Consider the following 24631-nt stretch of genomic DNA (forward strand, 5'->3'; position numbering starts at 1 on the left):
CCAAAAGTTGAATACACTTAAACACACGTATGCTTATACACAGTTATAAGTGTGCAGAACCTGTGGCTTAGGTTCAGCTCAGAACATACAATGAAACCAAGATCTTGTTCCAGCTCCAGGCACACAGCTGCAGTCACTTAACTCATTGTACCAGGCTTCAGCAGAAAGAGGAGAATGTGTCTGCAGTTAAACCAGTGCTCTGCACTCACAGAGCTCCTGCTCCCACCTGTGCTTCATGATCTCCTGGGGCCTCCAGCCAGAGCTCTGTGCAAAAACACTGTGGTTGCACAGGGAGTTTGGCACCTCTACCTGCCCAGTATGCTTGCACAGGCAGTAGGACAGGGAATGACTTGGCTCTTGGCATAAGAGGAATAGCAGAAAATGTTCTGAAGGTAAAGGAACCGGGATGCTCACCTGCAAAGTGCTCCAAAATAGAGTCATAGAATCACAGAATAATTAGGGTTGGAAAGGACCTGAAGATCATCCAGTTCCAACCCCCTGCCATGGGCAGGGACACCTCACACTAAACCATGCTACCCAAGGCTCTGTCCAACCTGGCCTTGAACACCGCCAGGGATGGAGCATTCACAGCCTCCCTGGGCAGCCCATTCCAGTGCCTCAGCACCCTTACAGACTGCTTCAGTCTTGCTGCAGCTGCAGACTCACAGCTGATGCCTGTTGCCTGCTCCACTGGAATCAAACTCGTTCACTTCTCCACACAGACATGTTCCAGGTGAAGAAGCAATAATTGCTGCATTAGTCTTGCTTCAGGCAGAAATATCGTGGCATGTTATTTAGGGAGGTATTTGAGTTTATTAACAATAAAGTGGTTAGAGTGTGCAGCTCTGTGGCAGGGCAGTATCATTCCATTGGTACAAAAGCCTCATTGTGTTATGGGAAGTAAGTTGCATGAGCTGGGTGAGACGGTTCACATAAACTGCTGAAAAAACAAAGTGTTTGGGTTTGTTCTGTTTTTAACCAAGAAGGGGCCCACATGGCAGCTACAAGCACACAGCTGAGGGCCCCAGACAGGCTCAGGGACAGCCCTGGTGAGATATGTCCCATACAGCTGTGGTGGCACACACCAGGGTTAGGCTGCAGCCTCTGTTAGCTGCGGCTCCTTAGGCTGCATCCCAGAGGTGCTGCTATATAAAAGCAGCCTCCAGCTGATTCATGGCTCCAACAGCACCTACCCTTGTGCAGCCTCTGCAGCGGGATGAATATTGAGCCTTTTGGCTAAGAATAGGGTTTTATAAAGCAGAGAAAGAGAGAAACAACTCAATACGAGTCAGTGGGAGCTGTTAAAACCAGGCTTTTCCACAAAGGAGCAGAGATTAACATTCAAGACAGCAAAGTAAGCACAGTAGGATTTATTTTTGCAGTCCAGCATGCTTGCAAACTGCATGGTGATACATGGGAGAAATGAAGGGATCCATACCACTAGCATATGAAGCAGAGGCTCCGTGTCAAACTGTGAGCAGTTTGACAATTATTTGGCAGTTTTCTGCTCAAAATATTTGTGACAGCAGCAAGTCAGAGCTGCCACAAAGATGACAAATTCTTTGAAGTCTACTTGGGAATCGCCGTTTTCATCCAGGTTCTTGAAGACTTTGTCAATAGCATCCTTGTCCTTCCCTGACTGCAAGAGAAAAGAGCAGGTTGAGGTGAAAGGCAGCACAAACCCTGATGCATCAGCATCACTACCTACACCATGATCATGGGAACTGTGAGGCCCCAGTCCCGCATCAATGTGTGTGGGGGACAGCTGGGGTGTGTGAGGCTGATGCCAGCTCAGGCATGTTGTACCTTTCCATGGGGATAGAGATTGAGTTGACTGGAAGGTGGTGGGGTGTAACGGCTCCTGCATGCAGCTCTGCCGTAGGCCTGCCCAGAGTAACAGGTTATCATACTCTGCTAGCAAGACTTCCCCCCCACCCTTCCTCTTTGCTTATTTTATGCATTATATCTCTGGGTATAAAGCCATGAGTTCCTGCACACCATGTTTGGTTGAGACAATTGCTCAGTACCCAGCACAGGATGTGGGGCTGCTGTACCTCTGCCTGCCCATCTCTTTGGGAGCCACACATCTCCTCCTCTAGCTGCCTTAAAAGCACATCCTTCCAATGGGAACACATGCCACTGCTGTCCGCATACTCAGGCTGGGGGCCCTGGGTGACGGTAGGACCAAGCGTGAGTCCCAGCATCCTCATGGCACAGGCACAGACTCCAGAAGCATGTGCTCCTTCCTGGGTTTCTTACACCTCAGAGCTGTCATGCACCTGCATGGAGAAGCACGTTTTCTATGTTTAAAGCACCATCCATTATGATTAAAGCAGTGTAATGCAGGCCCTGAGGTGAATTAAATGCCAGGCATTCCCCATCTGCCCCCCTGGGGAGGCTCGGATGGAGTGGGGGCAGTTTGCAGCTTTGCAAAATGATGCTTTCCTGGGGCAAATGTCAAATTGCAGCTTCACTGAACATCTTCTACCCCAGCAAAGATGCAAACAGCCTCAAGGGTGCTTCGGGTGCTCCCTCTGGCCTCGGTGCAAGGCTCCTCCTGCAGCAAGCGAGATGCCGAGATTGAGTTACTGCAGTGAAACCAGCAGTAAAGTCTTGTCATAATTCCGATGAACCGACTAAGCCAGGGCATCCCGAGGCTGGTGTTAAGCAAGGCACCATTCAAGTAAAAAGAGAATATATATACGTTCGATTTTAACAAAATGTATATTAAAATGAAGGCTTTTTCTTAAGAAGTATTCATAAGGGCTTTTTGGCTCCACTCCTGGTGCTGATTGTCTCCAGTGCCTTTAGGAAATGCAGTTTTTAATATAAACAGGGGATGGCAGTGGAGACCTACCCAATACAGGAAACAACCGGGGGGGACTTGAAGCTGAAAGCTACAATACTAGGATGAAATTTTATATACTTTTGGAATTTAAAACAGTTACTGCCTTAATCGACATCTGAAGCACTTCTTGATCAGGATCTATTGAACTCAGTTTCTCATTCTGTGATTTCACCTTTCACTTCAAATATACGCACCGCTAAAATCAGTATAAATTGAACGAGTTCCTTAGATTTGACCGATGGATGTGTCTGAAAGGTTTTATCCTTTTCGCTTTGCAAATTATGATCCGTTTTAGTTGTATAAGTGAATATTGAAGTTATTTAGTGAAATATGTGAGCTGATTTCAGCCTCTGATTTACTGCTGCAATGCACATATGGGAGTTATTCTTTGGAAACTTCATAACTGAGTCCAGTCCTTCAGTCCTGTGATATGGATTTATTTCTGCCTCTGATTGATTCAAGACCTTTCCAGGTAGGCGTGCGCTGTGTCAGCTATAACCACTTCTGAGAGCAGAAATATGTTCATTATTTAAGTCTCTCTTTCCCAGAACGTTCTTGCAAAAAGCAAAAAAATGGATACAAATGTCAGGAAAATGCAGATAACACATTTTTTGTGAAGTCAGACACGTTCTCAGTTTCTTTCTTGCAGTTACTGCTCTGCAGGACAGGACACTGTTGGGTTAAACTTATTTTAAGCGCTGGCATAAAATATTATTTTGTACCTTATTTTTTTCCCCTAGAATAGGTAAAATGGGAAAGAGAGGTGCAGACTAGAACATAGGAGGACTTTCAGCCATTGATCTTCCTGGGAAATCTGTTTTCCCAGCAGTTTCAGGAATAGGTTGAGCCAGAAAGAGCAGCTGTGGGGAACTAGAAAAGGGGGTGCCTGGCAAGTAAATGTAGTCAGGAGCAACCTTTGAGTGTCATCCCATTTGGTAGCTGTCTGGCACTGTGGCTCCCCAATGTCAGGTTTCTGGGGGATTTCCATTCCCCCTTAGAGCGGTGGTTATGTTGTTGGGTTTGGCTTTCTGTATGTGGAAGTGCAACAGGTAACATACAGCTCCATGATCAGGAGCAGGACACTTCCCATGACACTGCTGGGTCACAACCACTGGGCTGTTTTACAGTTATTTCAAAGTCATTTTCATTTATCCCCCCAGAGCCATCTGGGTTCTTATTCTGAATACTGCATCTGTGTTTAGTCTGAGTCATAAATCCAGCAGGCACGGATTTCATATGGTGATTTCATATGGCTTGCACAGAAAGACACTAAATTTTATCAAGTACCCCACCTGCAGTGCCATAAAGCTTTCGCTATAATATAGTAAGAATGTTGAATACTTACTAAGAGAAATCATATACATAATATATATATAAAACCTACTTAAATACACAGATTATTATATACATGTGTACTGTAAAATACTTTTTCAGGTCTTTCTTTTACTATTAAAGACAAATGCAAACAGGTTTGCTCTGAATTTGTCCGCTGTTCCTGTTTATGCATCATTTTGATGAGCACACCAAGTACATAGTATAAATACCTAGAGAAAGTAAGTGTATAAGTACTTAGAGAGATTTCCCATCCGCAATTGAGATCTTCAGTTGCTGACAATGTAACCACCCTCACAGCAGCTGTGCCATGATGTGAGCTGATACAGTCAGGGATAAAGTGAAGAAGCAGGTGAATTCTGAAGGTAAAACCCAGGCAGAATTAGAATCAGTTTTACACAATACGTGCAAAAACTTCTTTATTTAAAAGTTTTCTACAACCCATTGAGTATTTCCAGATATAATTTCCCCTATGATGTACTAAACACCATGTCTGCATGCTACGTAGGAATGACGCCGTGCTGTTCTCTTACCGCAAGGAAGTTTGGAAATTCATTTTCCAGGAGGATCTTCAGTTCTGCTTTGGTGAGGTTTTGCCTGTCACCATCAGCCTTTGCATACTTGTCAAAGACAGCAATGATCATTCCCATCGCAGTTTCCAGCTGAGACATGTTGCTGCTGATGCAGTCCGACTTCCTTCTGAGCAGGAACAGCTTCAGGGCTCTCTTGGAGGGTGGAAACTGGTCTTATTCTGGGGTCCTTTATGCAACTGTCCCATCCAATCAATGGTCGCACACCAGAGGGACAGTTAACCCTTAGCAAACATCTGTATCTGAGCACTGCTTGGAGCACACGCCTCTATGCAGACAGCTATTCACAACTCAGGCTTTATCACCCTGGCGTGCCTGGTACAACCGGTTGCCCAGCAGTCCCAGCCAGCCTCTCCTTTAAGATACACAGTGTGACTAACAAGTGGAAATCAGATTTTGTTGCTGGCTGTTTGCTCAAGAATCAGATTTGCTCCTGATAGCCCAGCTTCAGTGAAGTATGTGCTGGCCTGCTCAGGAGGAAGAGGAGCATCTCGCTTCCCCTTTGCTGCCATAGTTATGGTCTCTGCAAGGTGCTGCCTGTGCTGAGCTAAGAGCAGACACTGTGCCCTCTGCCATGCAGAGGACCAGATGGCTCACTAGCACACACTGGGGATGGGATTCATTGGATCAAAAGTACAGGTCTGCCAAGCAGAGAGCTTAGTCCCCCTACTACTCAGTCCATAGTGGATGTCTAAAGCAGGTCTGATGAACACCTTCTCTCCAGGGCCAGTAAAGGGAGCCTTGCAGAGTCAATCCACACAAAACTTGCTCAGATGGGGTCTCTGAAGGGATAAATTTGACACTTGAGCAAACAGTAAGTATCAAAGTCCATTTTGATCCACAGTGAAACAACTTGTTATTGACCCCGTGCAGCGTCAAACCTTGCAATAAAATGGGCTGTACTGAAAACAAAAGGTCACTTTGAAGACCTGTGGTCCTGTGACCAGCTACAGCTACAATGGGGGTTAAACAAGTTAAAATTCCTGGCCAAGCAGCACGGTAACTTGGCCTCTGTCAATCTGGGGTATCATGCATGAATGCTGCTGATGGGTGCAGTGAGACCTGGTGCAGGTGCAGAACACCCGGACTGGGGATTCCCAGAGTTAAACCTGAGTTTGGATGTCTTTGGGCATACCTTTGCACGCTTGAAGTTTCCAGTCACGTTATGCCATCGGTAAGGCAGCAAATAATGGTTTTTAACAGAGAAAAATGTAAAACATTCAACTCTTTTCTCCCAGACACCCCTAGCCCCCTGTTCCCCAGGGAAAATCTGTCCTGTAACATCGACAGCCTCTCAGAGCATCATAAGCACATGGAAATTGAGCACCTTTCTGAAACAAACCCCCCACAATTTTCCATCTTACATTCTCCAACAAGGGATTTTGCATTTCCCAGGCTGTATGCTTTATGCAAACAGTTCATGAGAACTATTTGTTCCTGTGACTACAACCTTGAGGCACAGCTGCATCTGATTGCGTTAAGTGGGTAAGGGTTTAAGTAAAGTTTGACATTTTTATATTAAAGTGCATGTTGAAACCTGTGAGGCTCCTTCAGAAGGAAAAAGGAGAGAGCAAACAACTAGCCCTTGTTAGCTATCAGCATCATCTGCTGTTTGCATACACACACAACCACAGCCACTGGTATGTCAAGTGCCAGGAACTTTTCTGATACACATCTGTAAAGTGAACGGCAATGAAAAATGGCCATTAAAGAAAAATCAACTCCTCCCTAGCAGAAACCCAACAAAATAAAATGTCTGCTTGACACATTCTTACGACATTTGAATCATGAGCATCAGTGTTGGTCATGCAGAAGAAGGAATAAAGTGGCCCAAAAAGGCAGAGGGGGAGATCATCAGCTTCAGTCAACAGGATATGTCAGCGTGTCCACACCTTCGCCATGTAACCTGGCAGAAGAGGTGTCCTCATTCTTGACCCATTTTCCCCTGCAAACACAGGGGATGCACAGCTCTTGAGAAGACGGCTCCAAAAGTGCTAGAGCACAAAATAAACCGCAGGCCCTGAATTTCTACACACTGAAAGGTCACCGTGGTAGCACTGCCCTGGTGACCTGCTTGGTTTTAACGTGTTGTATTTGCATTCATGCCTGTGCACGCACATCGGTACTGCCCAGGGTTTCCAATTCACACTTTTCCTACCACTTAAAGATTTCCGTACCATTTGTTTTTCATCAGAAACAGCAGTTCTGTGCACAGGGCACAGACTACTGCAGCTGTTTGTAAAACCAAAGCAGAGTACAAATAGGAGGCGCACACAGGAGGGCAGTGTTTTGATGCCAACTCATCTGTCCGGCTCCCCAGTGTGGTAAGCTTTCTTCTGTGGGCTTACTTAACCTGTATGTTGTTTAAATGTGAGCAATATCCCTTGTTTGCTTCTTTCAGGTTTAGTTCTTTGAAGAATGGTACAGGGAATAGCCTGGATGGATAGTCACTGAGGGTCTGTACAGTATTTAACCATGCCAAGTGCAAGGTCCTACAATTCCAGACACAGCTACAGGTTGTGCAGAGAAGAGATTCAGAGCAGCCCTGCGGAGAAGGACTTGGGGGTGCTGGTCGATGAGAAAATGAACATGAGCCAGCTTCAATGTGCGCTTGCAGCCCAGAAAGCCAACCGTATCCTGGGCTGCATCAAAAGGAGCGTGACCAGCAGGTCGAAGGAGGTGATCCTGCCCCTCCACTCTGCTCTTGTGAGATGTCACTTGGAGTATTGTGTGCAGTTCTGGTGTCCTCAACATAAAAAGGACATGGACCTGTTGGAACAAGTCCAGAGGACGGTCACGAGAATGATCAGGGGACTGGAGCAGCTCCCATATGAAGATAGGCTGAGAAAGTTGGGGCTGTTCAGCCTGGAGAAGAGAAGGCTGCGTGGAGACCTCATAGCAGCCTTCCAGTATCTGAAGGGGGCCTATGCTGGGGATTGACTCTTCATTAGGAACTGTAGTGATAGGGCAAGGGGTAATGGGTTTAAACTTAAACAGGGGAAGTTTAGATTGGATATAAGGAGGAAATTCTTTCCTGTTAGGGTGGTGAGGCACTGGAATGGGTTGACCAAGGAAGTTGTGAATGCTCCATCCCTGGCGGTGTTCAAGGACAGATTGGATGCAGTCTTGGGTGGTATGGTTTAGTGTGAGGTGTCCCTGCCCATGGCAGGGGGGGTTGGAACTTGATGATCTTAAGGTCCTTTCCAACCCTAAGTGTTCCATGGTTCTATGATTCTATAATAAGGTCCTGGTGTTCCCAATTTGGGCCAAAAATTTAATTGCTTTATGTGACACAAACATGGACTGTCACACACAGATTTCAAAAGACATTCAGATATACCCAGATTTGATGGCATTTGGCGAGTTGTTCAGGCTTACATGAGATTTGTGTGACCCTGTGCTGATTTTCTCTTAGAGAATACATTTTATTCTATGCTTTTTGCAGCTGTGCCTGTTTTGCAAAGGTCTGAATAAATACATTTGCCAGCTCTATTCTGAAGAGCCATTTGTGTCAACAGCCAGCTGAGTACCTGAAATAGGATAGCTGAAATAGGAAACTTCTATTAGGTGTTTTCATCCCTTATTCCAATAGGTGCAGGAAGTTACATGAGAAATTCCTTTTGACAATTTCCACTAATGTGTTATGTACCTGAATAGAAGCACAGGAGGAAGGAAACAACCTGAAATGATGAATTTGCTGATTTCTTAGGTTGTATCTTGGCATCAGTACAAAAAGCAGTTTATTTTTCTCTTAGCAAGAGGATAACATCTGAACCATAAGCATCTCATGTTCCACACTGAGATAAAATTATCAAACCCCTCAAATTTTCCAGTGTCCTGGATTGTTTGTTGAACTTAAGACTATCAACACCCCTTATTTACTGAAGAGCAAGGTTTTCCTTTGCACTGTTTCTGAAAACTTGTTCTAAGCCTAGTGAACAGTGTTTAAAAGTTATTTCATTTCCGCAATGCATGGTACATTTATTTGCATCTAGTGATTAAATGATGCAGTTACTACATTGTTTTGCAAAGCACGGTTAGAAAGATTTGACTGAACAGGCACTGATGAGGCACAGGCAGGAGAGTGGCTCATACAAGCACAGACGTTCAGTGACACACTGTATAGGTTCTGTTAATTATATACCTATAGGCTTTCATTCTTTTATTAACCTTTGCTTATCAAAATATCCTTAAATCATATTTCACAATTGCAATTTATAAGCTGACATACTGTTTAAGTGAAGTTTAAAGGCAGGAAAAATGAAGAAGGCCAAGGCTGGCTAAACTGGCTGTGTGACATTGAGAGCTGGATAATAACACTGTTGTCTGACAAAGCTGTACCATGGGAAACATGCTTCATCATTGTATATTGATGCTACTTAAACATGTTTATTAGTGCACTAGATGTAGCTATGTTAGACTGTAAAATCAATGAACAATGCAGTGTAAATAACCCCGTCTAGTTTCAGTCCTTGGCTGAATCATTTCCTGGATGCTATTCTCTACAGGGATTTAATACTTCGGTCTTAAGGTTCATGATATTAGGACTTCAAGACTATTTTATTTTTAATTGCAATGACAGAGAGACAACAGCCAAAGGTAACTGAATATTGTCAAGTGTTACTGCAAAAGATGGTTGAAGAAACTCTCTAAGACTCGATTTAGAGTTTTAGAAGCAGCATTCTTTATTGCAGGGCTGGGCACACATGCAAATCATTTTGCCAAGGTGAGTGTGCCTGAAGTCTACAAGCAGCATCCACCCATCCAATGAACTTATGCCTAATAAGTCATGAGCATATTTACATATTCCTGAGAGATGCTTCACATATTCACTGGATTTCCTGGAACTAACTATAATGTTTGCACTTTACTTACTCATGTGCTTCCTTGCTGGGTGGTGGTCTTGAGGGGTTCCTGGTGGTCATGGTTAGTCTTCCTCACTTGTCCACTGATTGACCTCTGTGCTTGTGCATGTGCAAAAGACTCTTGTGAATTACTTAACAACTGTGTTTTAGGTCAGTTTGTTCTGCTTTGTTCCTTATCTTGAAGAAATAGACCCATCTGTCCGGGTCACTCCTTTCTTATCTTCACATCAGGTTGACTATGGAGGAGTGAGGAGGGGTGAACTGGCCCTAATTGTCTTGGTTACTCCTTCTTTATCTTCAGAAGTTACCCTTGTTTTATACATACCCCAAGGGCACATCAGCCCAACTTGCTCTCAACAGAGCAGTCCCAATTTACAACCTAACATCTTAGCTTACAATTAAGAGAGTAGTTTTAATTTACAACTTAGCATTTTAGCTTACACAAGTGCTGTAGTAATGATTGAGTACTGTGATTCCTCCAGCAGTCCTACATGAGCAGTTTAACTGTCACTTGCTCCACCTTGACACATAAAATCCTGCTCAGATGTAAGCCACCACCATGCTGAGCTGTGGCAAGGAGAGTAAAAAGTTGTTCTATGGGATGGTCAGAAAGAACAGGAAAAAAGAGAGGAAAAGTAAACAGAAAAATAATGAGAAAAAAAAGATAAAAAAGGGTAAAAAAAAAAAAAAGAAAAAGAAGGAGGAAAAAAAAAAAAGGAAAGGAAATGAGCTGTGAGAGCTGATGGTTGTCTTGTAAACTTTAAACCAGACTGTGAACCTTTTAAAGGAAGTTCCTATTTGTTAGGTAAAGACATGCAAGAGCGACTGAGCCAATACCAAGAGAGCTTTCGAAAGATTTTGTATGCAAAGAGGTCTATTTTGGCCATGTTCAGCTCTCATGAACTAAGCAATACTGTTTTTCTTTTACTGTACAGAAGTGTTTCTCAGAGGGAAAGAATCCCTAAGAGAAAGTCGAGTTGTGTTTGTGCAGAAAACACATCAAGAAAAACACTTTGCATCCCTCATAAAACTGATTTTTTTTACATTCTCAAGTATGACTTTATGCATACATGGAATCAATGGGAGGTGCTGACCTGCTAGCATGGAACTCTGTGTTGAATGAGGGGGTATCCATATACACCGTCAGGAAGATTTACAAGGCATTTTGGGTGAGTGGAAGGTCCCCAGGCACACACATTTTACTGAGCTGGCTGCTTTTGGTTTCCAGACAGTAATCACAGGGTAGCACAGCTGATATGAAGCAGTGGGGCTTTTTCAGAAGGCAAACACTGACATCATTCTGTTAACGGGACAGCAAATCAGCAGGATGGGCTCAGAAATACCCAAAGGTGGGGTGGGAAAGGGGAACCAGAGCATGCTTTTGTAACAGACCATGTAACTTCAGGTTTCATGCATCAGAAAAGAGAAGGCCTTCCACAAACAGGGAAACGAAAAATCACCTGCACAGAACTGGGAACATCCTTGGCTTGGAGGTGGGAACCAGCCATGAACAGGGTCTCACCTAAAGCCAGAAGAAGCTTGAGTGTGTTGAGAAAACAAAGTCATGACTATAAGAGTTGCATTATTTTGGCCAAAATTTATATTTGAAATGTGTTTAAATCTATCTAGATGGACTACCTACCAGGTGCACTTAATAGAGTAGCCACTGGTGTGACAGTTACTGGTTATGGTGTCTCAGAAGTGGCCTGTGTCTGTCTGAAGTTACATCCAGTCCCACTGCTCACGTAACTTTGCTACCATGCTGTGGATCTGAAGGGGAGGTAAGAAACCAGCTGTGTTTGTTTCTGCTCAGAGGCAAGTGACTCCTTTTCCCTTCTGCAGCACTTGACTGACATGGTAGCTACTCTTTCCATTTCCTTTCTTGCTCAATAGCAGTCCCTGTTTAGATAAGAGCTAGGGTCTTTAGTGTAAGGTTAGTCTGTATTTAAAAAGAAACTTAAATAACAAATTGTAATATTTTATAGCTGCTAAATTAGGAAAGGAGAGTTATTCTATCTGAGCAAACCCAATCAGACCATTGGTGGCTTTGGAGTGTCTGTCACTATTACCTGACCTTGTTCTGCTGTCTTCATTAGAGGTGTTTGTTTTGTTGTTTTTAATTCTCTCTCCAGAATTAAAAGCTATAAGGTAAAAAATGGAGCAATACCTATTGCTTGCTTTCATGATGTATTTCCACAGCATTCCCATCAGCCATGGGTCTCAACTGTGTTAGGCCAGGTAATGGACAGATACATCCTCACTCCTGGCTTGCAGAGCCGGTCATTCAAGTTTAGGGCAACTTAAGTGCTGTCTGTTTTTAGTCTGCAAATAATAGTGGACTAAATGAATAGTGCTGAGCTTACTCTCTTTCTACCTTACCCTTTTTATACCTCTCTACCTCTGTGAAGTTGAATGCTTCCTCTGAGAAAGTTATGAAGTAACTTTGATAGGAGTGGAATAAGGCTGTATAAGATGTTGCCAAGCCTTGGCATCTGGCTCTGCTTTGGAAAAAGGACAAGGAATTAATTGCTATCACATCCCATCAGCCAACAAAATCCACCAGTAGCCAGCACCACACCACAGCACCTTAGCTAATGCCTTGTTACTGGAATGTAGGAGTTCATCAGAATCCTTCCTCTCATCTCAGTATTTCGTATTATGTACAAAGTGAGAAGCATTTAGACATGTGCATCTGTCCTTCTTTTGGTCAGAGGATTTGGCTAGTGCCCCTTTGATCTGCGTATTCGTTTGTCAGTCATATGCGCTGATTTCTGTTTGCAAAGTACTGAGACAAGACCACTTAGTAAAAATAACAAAAACCTCTCTACAGCCACCCTTGTTGTAACTCCCCAGCATGAGCATGAGCCAGAAATAAATTCTGATAATCTCATAGATTTACTCTCTAGTTTATTTCTGCTGTTAACTATAAAGGATGTGGCAATATACCTTGATCTGGAGTCTGATGCTGAAATAGATGCAGCACACAAAATTGCATTTAGGTTTGAAAGCCCAGTTCATCCACGCAGAATAAAACTAACATAGCATCCTCTTTAGGTTAGTGGAAGCACAGACTCTGTGAACCCCATGATACACTTCAATTTCCCCTTAGGTGGTAATGTTCCTTAAATTTGAGATCTATTTGAAGATTGAGGCTCTTAAGAGAGAAGTAGGTAAAAACATTATAGCTCAGACAAAGTATTGATTTCAACTTTCATTTCTCAAGCAGTGCTAGGAACTAGGCAGGAATTACAATTCAAACAAAACCATCCTGTTTGCATAGATCAGACTTTCTCCTTGGACATAGGCTGTATCCAGAGTTGCACTTGCCTAACGCAGGAGTGCTTTTAAAGTGAATGTTCTCAACTAGCTGCATGAAGACAATCTTAAGTCAATTTAATTTTGGGCTGGAGCTTTGGGGGTTTTGAGAATAGCATCAGTTCTGCAGTGGTTCTTGACGTCAGCAGTATAGAGAAACCACTTCAGATAAAATCTGGTTTTGAACAAATTTTAGTCAACCAATTTTAACATCTGTAGTGGTTTTGGCTGGGGTAGAGTTAATTTTCTATGTAGTAGCTAGTATGGGGCTGTGTTTTGGGAATAGTGTTTGTAATTCAGGGATGGTTTAGTTACTGCTGAGCAGTGCTAACACAAAGGTGTTTTCTGGTCCTCACACCACCCCACCAGCAAACAGCCTGGGGGTACACAAGGAGCTGTGAGGGGACACAGCCAGGACAGCTGATGCCAGCTGACCCAAGGGATATCCCACACCCTCGGCATGCAAAACTGGAGGAGGAAGAAGAAGGAAGGGGGATGTTTGGAGTGATGGTGTTTGTCTTCACAAGTAACTGCTACATGTGATGGAGTCTTGCGTGCCTGGAGATGGCTGAACACCTGCCTGACCATGGGAAGGGGGGAATGATTTCCCTGTTCTGCTTTGCTTGTGCACAGCTTTTGCTTTAGCTGTTAAACTGCGTTTACCTCAATCCATGAGTTTTGTCACTTTTACCCTTCTGATTCTCTCCACCATCCCTCCAGTGAGCCAGTGGCTGTGCGGGGATGAGATACTGGCTGGGGTTAAACCACAACAACGTCACTGCTGTTCTGACAGCACTGTTATCAGGCAGAAGAACATTAGTCATAGTATCACACACAAACATGACTATGTTGGTTGGGCTACCTCATCATCCTGCCTGCTGCTGCAGATCCTTGCTGTAATGGAGCCAGGAATACCTGCTCTGTACTCTTTTTCCACAGATACTGTGAGAGAAAAGAACCTAAGAAAGGGCTTGCAAAAAAAGTGTGGCTCAAGTCAGACTGAAATAATCAATACCCAGTTGCTAAAAATAGCTGCCTAAGTGCTATATAGATTAATGAAGCTGCAGCTCCTTGTATGATTGGGCAATGGATCAGGAAGAGAATGAGTTCAGTGCTGTAGTCTCAAGTTTACCATACTAGCTCTCTAAACCAAGGTCATGTGTGTGACAGAAACAGAGAGGAAGGATTATATAATAGTCATAATTCGTAGGATTATGACTAAGCCAAGTACATTGGTGAGACGTTAGAAGCATGGCAGAATGCGTAGAGGCTTTAGAATACATTGTGCCAGTCTTGCTCTTAACTTAGGATGTGTTAGCCTGTGCTTAACACAGGACTTTGAACCTCAAATTAAACCAGAATGGAACCAGTTTGCAGTAGCCTAGTCAGGAGGGAATAATCACCAAAACTGGCTAAAAGCAAAGGCCCAGGATTCTCTTCAAGATCTGTAATTAGGCAGATGGGCTTCATTATAGACTGAACAGTTACATAGACAGTTAATATTTGAGAACATACTGGACACTAGAAAAAGTCCTGAGATTAATTACAGAGCTCTTTGTTGTTATAAAGCTATCAAAACAACCATGAAGAAATAAAACCAGAAGAGTGTGTTGCTTCCCAAGTGGTACAGAAGCAGAGAAGATAATACACATGATGCACAGGTGTCAAACTCTTACTGATGAGTAGGACAACCAGCAGGAGCTCTGAAAATACTCTGCTGGCTCACAGCCACTGTCAGTCACAGATAAAAATAGGTCATGATAAAGTTGGTGTAATTTTCAGCTGTCAGATGTTGGAAATGACCATGTTAACGTACAAAATATGAGCAGCTGTTAATAAGGCCACATTCTTTGCTGGTAGGAACCACATTTTATCAGCAACTTCTAATAGTGTTTAATGAAAATATGATTTGGAGACTATTAAATTGTGGTTTAGTGGCAACCCTTAATTTAGTGGTTGCCTTTAACAGTTCCCTGAATACTGTGCATCTCCTTATTGTGATTAAATAGAGAAGTAACCAGCAATATACAGAAAGACCAGAATTTACTGCACACACTTACAGCTCTGGAGGTGTAACTAAAAACTTCCTTGATCAGAGAACCTGGCCTGAAGGTCACCATCATTTTACTGGTTAGAACTTTCTCATGTAGGGGACAAAGATACAGGGTCTGTGGAAATCCACAATCCCGTTTGTAAGCCTCAAAGGAATATGACACATGACAGCGTTTCACCACACAGTAAAGGAAACAAGTCTGTAATGACGTTTCAGGGCAAAAATCACCAAGATTTTAAAGTGACTGAACTTCAGAAGGAAGAAAAGAAAATCCTCTTGCTTTATTCAACTTACACGTAAGTACCATGAGATGTACTGTAACAAACAGCCTGTAACAAATATTTTCTCTCATTCAAGGTATAGTCACAGTGCAGTGATCACAGCGTATTTCTGACAGCAGAATGTTCACTGCAGAACAGCATCCAGGGGAGGTTACAGAACCACCCAGGAAAGAGGATTCACACCTAGGAGCGAGCCACTTCTGAGCTACAGTAGTTGTGAACTGCAGTCGCTATAGTGTAGAGAGAACCAGACCACAAGCCATGCTGTATGGCCACAAAGACCTCATTACAGAATATTGAGCAACAAGCCAGTCACACCTTTAGACTACACAAACTGTTTTTAAGGGCTCCAGGAAAGACAGTCTGCATCTACTGCCCTGCTACAAGCTGTAACAAACCTCATGAGTAGTGAGGTTGTTTCTCCCTGCATTGCTGTGAACATGATCTAACCTCCAGCGAAGCTCTGAAAAGTTTAACAGAAGACAAAATAACTCTGGTACATAAATATGTTCACACTGCTGATACCTGTTCTGAGTACTGAGCAGTGCTTGGACAACTGCCATTAGCTTTGCTGCCAATGCTGCTCACCTTGGAAGCCAGCTTTCCCTTACTTTCCAGGTTTGGTTTTTCATTAGTAATTCTTTGGCTTTGAAGTTTTAAAGCTGGCAAAAGTGAAACAAGTGTTAACGCTCCAGTCTCCTCCAAGCAGCCCTCCTCCACCAGATAGGCAATAATTATACATAATTATAATACAGAGAGCTCCATTTAAACCTAGCATTTCACTGTGCATAGTAGACTACTTTCTCTGGAAGATTTTTCCTCATATGTGAATGAAGTACCATAACAGTCCTTTTCCACAGGAATATAAACCCTTCTGGCATACCACTTAGGCTATGAGATGGTCAGCACTGATGACAGTTTCATCCTATGTGGTCTATCTGGTCAAACAATTACCACCATATGCACTTCTATTTTACCTTCTGCTATTTCTACATGAACTCCCTGAAGAAATGCTTCTGTTGGAGAATGTTGTTCAGTCCAGAAGATTTTTCAGACTATGGCAGCACATCTTTTATTTCCAGATACAGGGGGAAGAATTGAAGCCAGTCTTCTAAAATAACATGTCCTCCAAATTCACAGGCTCCTCACAGGGTTTTGTTAGTGACAAAACATTCAGAGACTGCTTGGAACCAATCTTTTTTCTTGCATCCTGTCCTGCTGACATGCTTCTGACAGGAAACTCACAGAATCCATCCTTCAGCAGCAAATTATCATAGTTTTCAGTTTTATAGCTTTTTAGCCATATTTTTTTATGTCCTTTTAGTTCTGAATGTCAAAGCAGATGGAGAGTCCTTGTCTCATTCTAGACTTTTCAGCTGCCCTAGTTTGTGGGATTTGCTCATCAGCTACACAGGATACAATAGTTGCAGTGGATTTCTCATCTTTTCTTCTTGATTCATTGCAAAAAAGAATCAAGTGATTCATAAATGATAGACACAGCCTTAAAAAAGCAAAGAAACTTCAGTCAAAATAATTTTTACTCAAGTCTATTTAAAATTACCTTTTACTCAAGACAAAGCATCTAGTACAGCCCAAAGGAACAGACAGAAACACGGGTCACAGAGTTATCATTTAGAGGGAAAGAGCATCACAGTACTAACACTGAAAGACAAAGTCTTCCTATGTTTGGATTCAATCCTCTTGGTTAATTAGGTACCAGGCACAAAGTACTCACTTAGAATACCAAAGATGGCAAGTATCAGTGTAAACCCAGCTCTATGAAATCTGAAATTGCAAAGGTTTTTTTATCCCTTTTAACATTTAACTCCAGTATTTCCAAAAAGCTTTATCACACTGCTCCTTCTGGAGGGATGCTCTTTTTATGCAGTAAACTAGTACACGGCAGTGGTACTCAGATGTTACTCTGGATTGTGCAAAAGTCATCCTGTTTTCGTTTCCTAAGCACATGTAGGATTTGGGATCTTCAGGTAAGTTCTTTAGCAAAAGGTAAGAATTAAAGATCTGCCTTAAATGTCCACAAAGATTTGTGCTCCTTGACATAAAATCAAACTTACAAGCTAACATGGCATAAAACAATAAAACAAGTAAGTCATGAAGTGGTAGCTTTTCGTCATCAAAATTATACTTTGCTATAGGGATTTACTGTCTCTGTTTCAACTATGTTCAGACCAGAGGTACTGCTGCCTGAACGTCAAAAAGGGAGCATGGTAGGTACGGCCAGTTAATCTGGATCATGCTTCTGTGCATTTTTGCACAACCAGAGCTCCTCAGGAGTGCGCTTTTTATGTGTTTGAATAAGCTGGAAGTTTGTATTAATGTTACAGCAGTGCTTAGGTTTGGGCTGGAACCTGCAGAACTTAGCAACGAAAAAAATCACCAATTTTCTCCAAGGACTCCCTCAAGGACCAAATTCCCCTGCAGCTGGCAGAACTGTCTGGGAAACATGCAGTGAGCATCTCAACTCAGGAAACATGGGATGACTTTCCAGAGAGACAGAGAAGTGCTCTATAATAAAAGCACAGCCACAGTGGCCAGCTTTGCCATGGGGATGTTCACTCTCAGGTTAAACTAAATTAGATACCTGGAGGTATGTGCTGTCATCTGACCTAATTGTTCAGCATTGTTATGAGGTGTGATACAGGTGAGAATAAAATCCATGCCTTGATTCAAGTTCTGTGAATCAAGATTGCCTTTGCAACCTCAAGTATTGGAAAAAACATAACATAAATTGAGTGAGGACTGTAAATAGCCTTGCAAAGGCGTACACAACCTTCATGTTTGCTGTTCTGGAAATGGTGCCCAAACCTACTCAGAATGTACAGTGAATTTCCAAGCTTAAAGAGAAAAAGTGTAAGCAATATAAAAAACTAGTGTGAACTTTTCAGATAATTACTTAAGCACAAACAAGAAAAAATACCCTTAAATTAAATCAGTCATGCTCTGCAACACAACTGAAAGGCAATGAGTACAGCTCCAGAGACACCATAATATGTGCTCATCACTATTGGCTTAATTTATCTGAAATATAGTGTGCACGCACACTGTATGTACTGGCTTTACTAATCTACTGGATGCCTTGAATGATTTATAAGATCCAATTATACTTTAGCATTTAAAATGATACCACTGAAATCACTGCTTCTGCTTTTATTAAAGTAGCAAAAAAAGATCCCGTTACATGAAAGAAAATGACAAACTTATATCATGACATGTCTCTGTGGCTAGCAGCTGCTAATTACAAAGCAACACGAGACCTTTTATAGCTGTGTTCACACATCCTTTGGATGAGTCTGGTTGTCCATACAAACCCTGAGCATTTAAAGGCTACTAATGAACTCTTCACTGCACCCCCTCCGATGCTTGTTTCTCATTCTCAGCCTTGTTTTCTCACATCGTCATTAAATATTAACAAGTAGAAGAGTTATCCATTTATAGCCAGTAATTAGAATATTTTATTACCATGACCAGACCACCTCATGCCTTGTATTTTTGAAATCTTTTAATATGCTGTCTCCTGTAAAAGCAAGGAGCTCTGAAGAAGCTCCCTCTGAGCCTCAGTGGCAATCCATATATTATGGGGAATGAATTTTCCCAGCTATACATTTTCTTTTTCTAGAATGATGACTGTTGCACAATAAAAGACAGATATTACTGGTTTACTACTTGCATCCTGATGTTTTCTCACTGTGATTTCAATAACAATATGACCGAATCAAGACCAAAGTCAGGTTTTCTAACAGGAGAATTCAGTAATCTGTAAACTCAACTGCAGTTGTGACCATGGGCTTTAGCATTTTACATCGCCTCTGCGTGGCTTGTTCAAGCCTATCCAGCTGACTGTGATGGAAGTTGTGCCTACCTATGCAAGAGTTAACTTCGGGCTTCTTTCACTTGCCCACCTCATGTTTTAATGTAATTAAGGGATGAAAAACTGCCTGGAAAAAGAAGCTTGCCTGAAATCTGCTACCGGCTTTCAGAAAGTGTCTGCTCTAATGGTCCTATGAGCTAAAGCTAGTCCAAGGCCTTTGAGCTTAGTGAACAATTGTATGGAAAGAGACTTTACTGCCCTTTTTTACTTTTTCTATACTTCTTTCACGCAGTCTCTATATGGATATTCCTCATTTTTTTCTGCCCTCTTCTGCAGACTGTTTTTAGAGCATCATTAAATTTAATAACAGAATCCAATACTTTCCTACAACACAAATAATCTTTCTTCCTCTTTCTGAGTGTTGCCACTGTCAAGACTGTTTTTTCTTAAAAAAAATACAAAAAGAAAAATAAGGCTTTTTTTCATGTGTAGTAAGATGCCCCCCCCCGGAAGAGCAGCTTGCTGTGTCCTTCCTGTGCAGTGCACTCCCATTGCCCAGTTGCCTCATTTTGAAAGTCCTCTCATAGCGAGAGTCTTTTTATAAACCACTTACCCATTCAGCCGAGTTTTCCTCAGCTGCTCCACTGGTGGATTCGCTTCTCCCATGAACTTCTGCAGCCTCGAGCATTCGCTCCCCCTGATGCCCTCCTGTTGGCACAGCAAGCAATGCAGAACCTCAGCAAAAAACAAGTTACAGTCACTGCTTGCTTACTGTCCATTTCCAGAGTCACACTGGAAATTCCAGAGCTCTGTAAATGAAGAGTGCAGAGCTCCTATACAATTTAGTCTTGATGACAGGCACTAGAGGGGTATTCAGCTTGCAAGTGGAATAGAATACCTTCAGGTTTCTGAACACCCTTTATGCCATGGAGAGCTGGTCAACAGAGTTTGTGTCATGAAAATTAGAGAACTGATGAGCTCACCCTTAAGTAGACACCTACCACAGGTCAATTCATACAGTTACCTGTGCCGATCCAGTGACTGAAATAGGAACTTAGGATTTCTCTCACCTAAATCCCCTCTCCCTGGTTTGTTAACTTGCAAGTTAAACCTCAAATCACAGGTATTGCTCCTACATCCTTGACAGCTCACAAGCTGAGTGAGCGTCATACTGCAATTCTAATACTCATGCTACAGTTACTTAGGAGGCTGCCTTAGGTTATGTCGCTGATCTGCGCCCACTGCCTGCAGATGCCATACATTTATACTTGTCCTCTAACCTTCCCATTTGCTGTTTTTTCTTGTGATTTATTCCATCTTAATTTATTTTTTTTAATAATAATTAGTTAAACCAAACAGCTTAGAACAGCTCAGACCCCAAGGCTGGGTCTTTCAGATGTCACTTCCAGGTGTCACTACCAGGAGTAAGACCCTAATGCAGAGCTAAGTTCTGGCTTGTCACGTTTTCAGTCTGTTCTCATAGTCTGTAACTATCAGAATTGACATCTCTCAATATCTTAAGTAAGTCAAGATCTTCAGTCTAAGTCTGGAAAGATAAATAACAGAGGCAAGTGGCTTCAAGAACATTCACGTGAATTATAATCCAATCCCTCCTCTCAGCTTGAGCGGTCCCTCAAATTCCTCCTCCATAGGAGCACCTAAGTGATGCCTCTCAGGTACTCCTGTCCAGCCATCTCAGAACAAACATCTAATTTAGAGCGTATGTGTTAATGGAAATATTGTCACTCACTGGGAAGTTTTGAGTGCTGTTTCTGTTTCTTTCTGTAGCAAAGATACAAGCTTGCCGGTGCCACAAAGAAAGGAATGATGGCGCAGATTGCCAGATCTCTCTTTTTCAATGAGTGAGCCTCTGTAATGATATATTTTAAATAAAGTTATGTACTGTTCAAAGAAACAATAGAACAACACTGAGGGGTGGGGGTGGTGAAAATTAAAACTAACTTCAGCAGTGAATCAGTTAACCCTCCCACCCAAGTGCAAGGTTACTTACACTTTCCCATTCCTGAGGGATGCATGCCTGAGGAACAATAATACTGAATCCTCCTTTAGCTCCTGCAGCTTGACAATTTCCCCCCCTTCGGTGTCTAATGTGAGTCTTTTTTGCTTGTGCTTTAAGGCTATTGCTACCAGACCAGGTAAGAGACCTGTCTGGGTTCAGATCACCCAACTCGTTTTAAGATTAACTCTTTTAGCAGCCTTTTACATTCATTTCCCACCATTTTGAACACTACATTCATTTGCTATCACTGATGTTTTCTAAGTCTTTGATAATTTTTGTGCCTCTCTTTGGACTACAGTTGCCCAATAGTATAGTGTCCAAAACTGGACTGTGCTGGATGAACAGAAAGTTTGCTTCCCATGACTTGATCAGTCAATATATGAGTGATGTTTGGTAATACTAAAGGTCTAGTCAGAGACCTTTAACATTATCAGTCCTCTAGTCTTTCTTTGCCGTTGAGAAGTAGAATGAGAGGTAGAGATTAGCATCTTCACAGTGTCTTGAGACAGTTGTGTAACAGACACAACGGGTAAACTTTTTCTATGTATGTCACATTCTTGGCATAATTTGAGGTGAAACATACCTCACTCCTACTGCTGAAAATTTAATTGTGTGTGAATACTTATTGAATTAATGCTTTTCAATGCTTAATTCAGAATTGGGACCTTAAATAGCTCCCCCATAAAGATTAGCAAACAACTATAATAAAGTAAGGAGACACGGCCTATACAGGACGTTTTATCACAACATCTTTGTGGACACAAGTCCTTATTAATATGGAGCACATACTGCTCTATCTTCCATATTAATTTACCATTTTATCTTCTAATAAGAAGATAAAATGGTTAGTAAAAGGTACATATTGCTTAACAGAGTAACAGTGTGATTGCTTCAGCCACTCCTTACCACAAGGCAGATGCATGAACTGTGTCAGCTTAACTACCTAGCCTACCAAATCCCTTATGAGAAGGAACTGTGTTTGGTTTGTCTGTGAAATACGTAGCAGATGCACAGCATTTTGTAAACCTTAACTAATAATTCCTGTTAGCAAACTGTTCTAGAAGAAAGCAAACACTGCACTGGGAGTATTAAGGCAGAGAGCTTAAGTCAACTGTCAGTAAAAGCCTTTCATGTTCTTTCTGTGTTTGTTTCATTCATTCCAAGACCCACAGAGCTGAGAGAGAGAGATGTGAGAGAGGGAAGAAGTGTATAAAATACTTGAAAATGAAGAATCTTTATGATGATAAGTTAAATGGCACACTTACTTAGGTTCTTGGTAGCTTACCTTTCTCTTCAACAATCACTGTTGTCCCATTTCCACATACTTTCTTACAGAAAGGTATTTCAATAATTATCTCACAGTAGTAAAATCCAGTGTCATTTATATTGGCAGAGTTTATCACCAGCACATCCTTGCTTTCACGGGTATCATTGTATACATACAGAAGTTTTGATGAGATAGTTTTGGTGATGTTCTCTTTACTAACAAGATACCAGCTTACTCTGTATCTCACAACAGATTTTTCCCAAATACAGGCGATTTCAGTGTAGTCTCCAATTGATAGATGTATTTTTGTTGGTGTTTGGATGACTGCTATATTACTGGGACCTGTAGCTAGCGAAGAAATACACATTAAGCAGCAAAAAGAAAGCATTACAGCAGTAATATCTACAATCACAGGATTGAAAATATTGTTAATACTGTAAAATCATCATGAGATTAATTTTTCAATTTACTTACTACCCACTTCTCCCTTGAGCAATGGCAATTACTTTCTGGCTAAAGGGAAACTTTTAATGTGGTGTGTTAAAGCCCTTCATCACTGTTTGTGTGCAACAAATGAAAATCTTCTGTGTACTCACTGATGTACTAGGTGGTCCTCAAATGGCATCTGATATATTTAGTCTTGTGACTTCAGTGGAAAGTAGCACTGAAAAAACCCTTTTACCCTTATTTAATCTCTTAAGCTTTCCCTCTCTTTCCTTCTGTTTTTTAATTTATACTGAACACCTTCAGTATTAACCAGTGCAATCTGTATTGAATAAGAAACATGAAACCTTATCTGCTTTGTATTTCAGTAGTTACGTGGCCCAGAATTAAACCTCCTCAACATTTTCAAATTCTGCATTCAGTGTTTTTCACAATAAAGATTCACATCTAAAGGTCTAAAAAGAAAAGAGTGCTTGCCTTCTTAACCTAAGATCGTCTTGGGTGTCAAATTTGTTCCTCTACACTTCTTCTATAACAAACTCTTTGTGAAAATGCTTTTTCATTCCCCACACGTTAATTTTGATTTCAGCATTACAAAAATATAGTTAACACTCTCCTCATCTTGCACACAAGTCTATTTGAGGTGGATATACTGGAGAAAACACATATTTTTAAACCCAGCTCAAGGATTACAGGTGGCAAACTATAAACAAAACAAACAAAATAAAGAGCACTTACCTAAGCAGCCAAAACACATTGTTAAAAGGAGTTTCAGTGAAATTATGATCATCACACAGGATTATTAGCATTTGCATCAGGGTGTCTTTGTTGAAGATCAGCAAAACTACAAATGAAAGCCTCTCAGATTCGTAGCTTAACTTCCTCTTCCCTCGTGTGGTGAGGATGATAGAAACCTAAATGCAACCCACATTTTCCCTCTAGTCTTTGAAACTGCCTGTTTTAGAGCCCAGTCATTCTGTCTGAAATCAGAACATCTCTTTTTTAAATTTTAAATTGTTTCCTAACCGGCTATCTTTCAGCACTAGATTAGCCTCTCTCCTGACAGGACATAGAAAACTGCTTTTCCATACTTGCAGTGGTCTCATGCGAGATATTGCACTTCTGCAATCCTTCATTTAAAGGTGTTTTATGAAGATGAGACTTGTTTAGGTACTATGTACATGTTTTCAAGAGCCTCTTCCAGCCAACCTGATGAATTTTATCCAAAGCAAAAGAGACAGTGATTATACTTAGGTTACACTGATGTCAAATATTAATCCTACCATCTCTCCTTATCACACCTTTCATCTTGCTGAAATCTTGCCTAAACTCTTCCCTCCCATGAAAAATACTTTGCTACTTTTGCCTTAACAGTAGCATAGCCCCACTGACAGGAAGGCTGAGTTTGAAGTGCTTGTGTGAAGACCACAGAGTGGTCCCAACAACCTGCAACATCAGTGGGAAACAATCCAGAACACTACACTCTGTATGCAGTGCATCCTGCTATTACCTCTATGCGTGCAGCTGTATTAATGCAATACCAGTGCCATAGGATCACAGAATAGTTTGGGTTGGAAAGGACCTTTTAGGCACGGATGCTTCACACTAGACCACATCACCCAGCCTGGCCTTGAATGCTGCCAGAGATGGAGCATTTACCACTTCCCTGGACAACCCATTCCAGTGCCTCACCACCATCACAGTAAATAACTTCTTCCTTATATTGAACCTGAACTTCCCTTGTTTAAGTTGAACCTGTTTCCCCTTGTCTTCTCACTACAGTCCCT

The 24631-nt window shown here is 41.9% G+C and overlaps 2 protein-coding genes across 3 annotated transcripts; both read right to left on the bottom strand.

The window, feature by feature from the left end:
• Positions 1-1355: 1355 nt before the first annotated feature.
• On the bottom strand, positions 1356-5163 carry S100P (S100 calcium binding protein P). The gene is made up of 2 exons (XM_061379636.1): positions 4714-5163; positions 1356-1639 (listed from the first exon to the last, which is right to left on the bottom strand). Exons 1-2 carry the CDS (start codon positions 4849-4851, stop codon positions 1490-1492), a joined length of 288 nt encoding a protein of 95 aa, XP_061235620.1. The 5' UTR covers positions 4852-5163; the 3' UTR covers positions 1356-1489.
• Positions 5164-16224: 11061 nt separating this feature from the next.
• On the bottom strand, positions 16225-23794 carry LOC133226333 (uncharacterized). Of its 2 annotated transcripts, none has more exons than XM_061379744.1 (5): positions 23583-23794; positions 22419-22748; positions 20864-20983; positions 19727-19821; positions 16225-16785 (listed from the first exon to the last, which is right to left on the bottom strand). In XM_061379744.1, the coding sequence occupies exons 1-5, from the start codon at positions 23632-23634 to the stop codon at positions 16741-16743; spliced, it is 642 nt and encodes a 213-aa protein (XP_061235728.1). In that variant the 5' UTR covers positions 23635-23794; the 3' UTR covers positions 16225-16740. The 2 variants fall into 2 exon arrangements, with proteins under 2 accessions (XP_061235728.1, XP_061235727.1); XM_061379743.1 differs by having other exon boundaries at positions 19727-19848.
• Positions 23795-24631: the final 837 nt, after the last annotated feature.

This window comes from Neopsephotus bourkii, unplaced genomic scaffold (genome assembly GCF_033783945.1).
Source record: "Neopsephotus bourkii isolate Nb327-2 ecotype Australia unplaced genomic scaffold, CSIRO-AGI_Nbou_v1 NB_1780, whole genome shotgun sequence".
Lineage (NCBI taxonomy): Eukaryota > Metazoa > Chordata > Aves > Psittaciformes > Psittacidae > Neopsephotus > Neopsephotus bourkii.

Coding starts and splice junctions, on each gene's coding strand:
- S100P (XM_061379636.1), bottom strand. CDS start 4,851: ATGTCTCAGCTGGAAACTGCGATGGGAATGATCATTGCTGTCTTTGAC. Junction 1,640..4,713: donor AATTTCCAAACTTCCTTGCG/GTAAGAGAACAG, acceptor TTTCTCTTGCAG/TCAGGGAAGGACAAGGATGC.
- LOC133226333 (XM_061379743.1), bottom strand. CDS start 23,634: ATGATCATAATTTCACTGAAACTCCTTTTAACAATGTGTTTTGGCTGC. Junction 19,849..20,863: donor ACAGCACTCAAAACTTCCCA/GTGAGTGACAAT, acceptor TTTTTTGCTGAG/GTTCTGCATTGCTTGCTGTG. Junction 16,786..19,726: donor AGGAAAACTCGGCTGAATGG/GTAAGTGGTTTA, acceptor TGCTTTTTTAAG/GCTGTGTCTATCATTTATGA.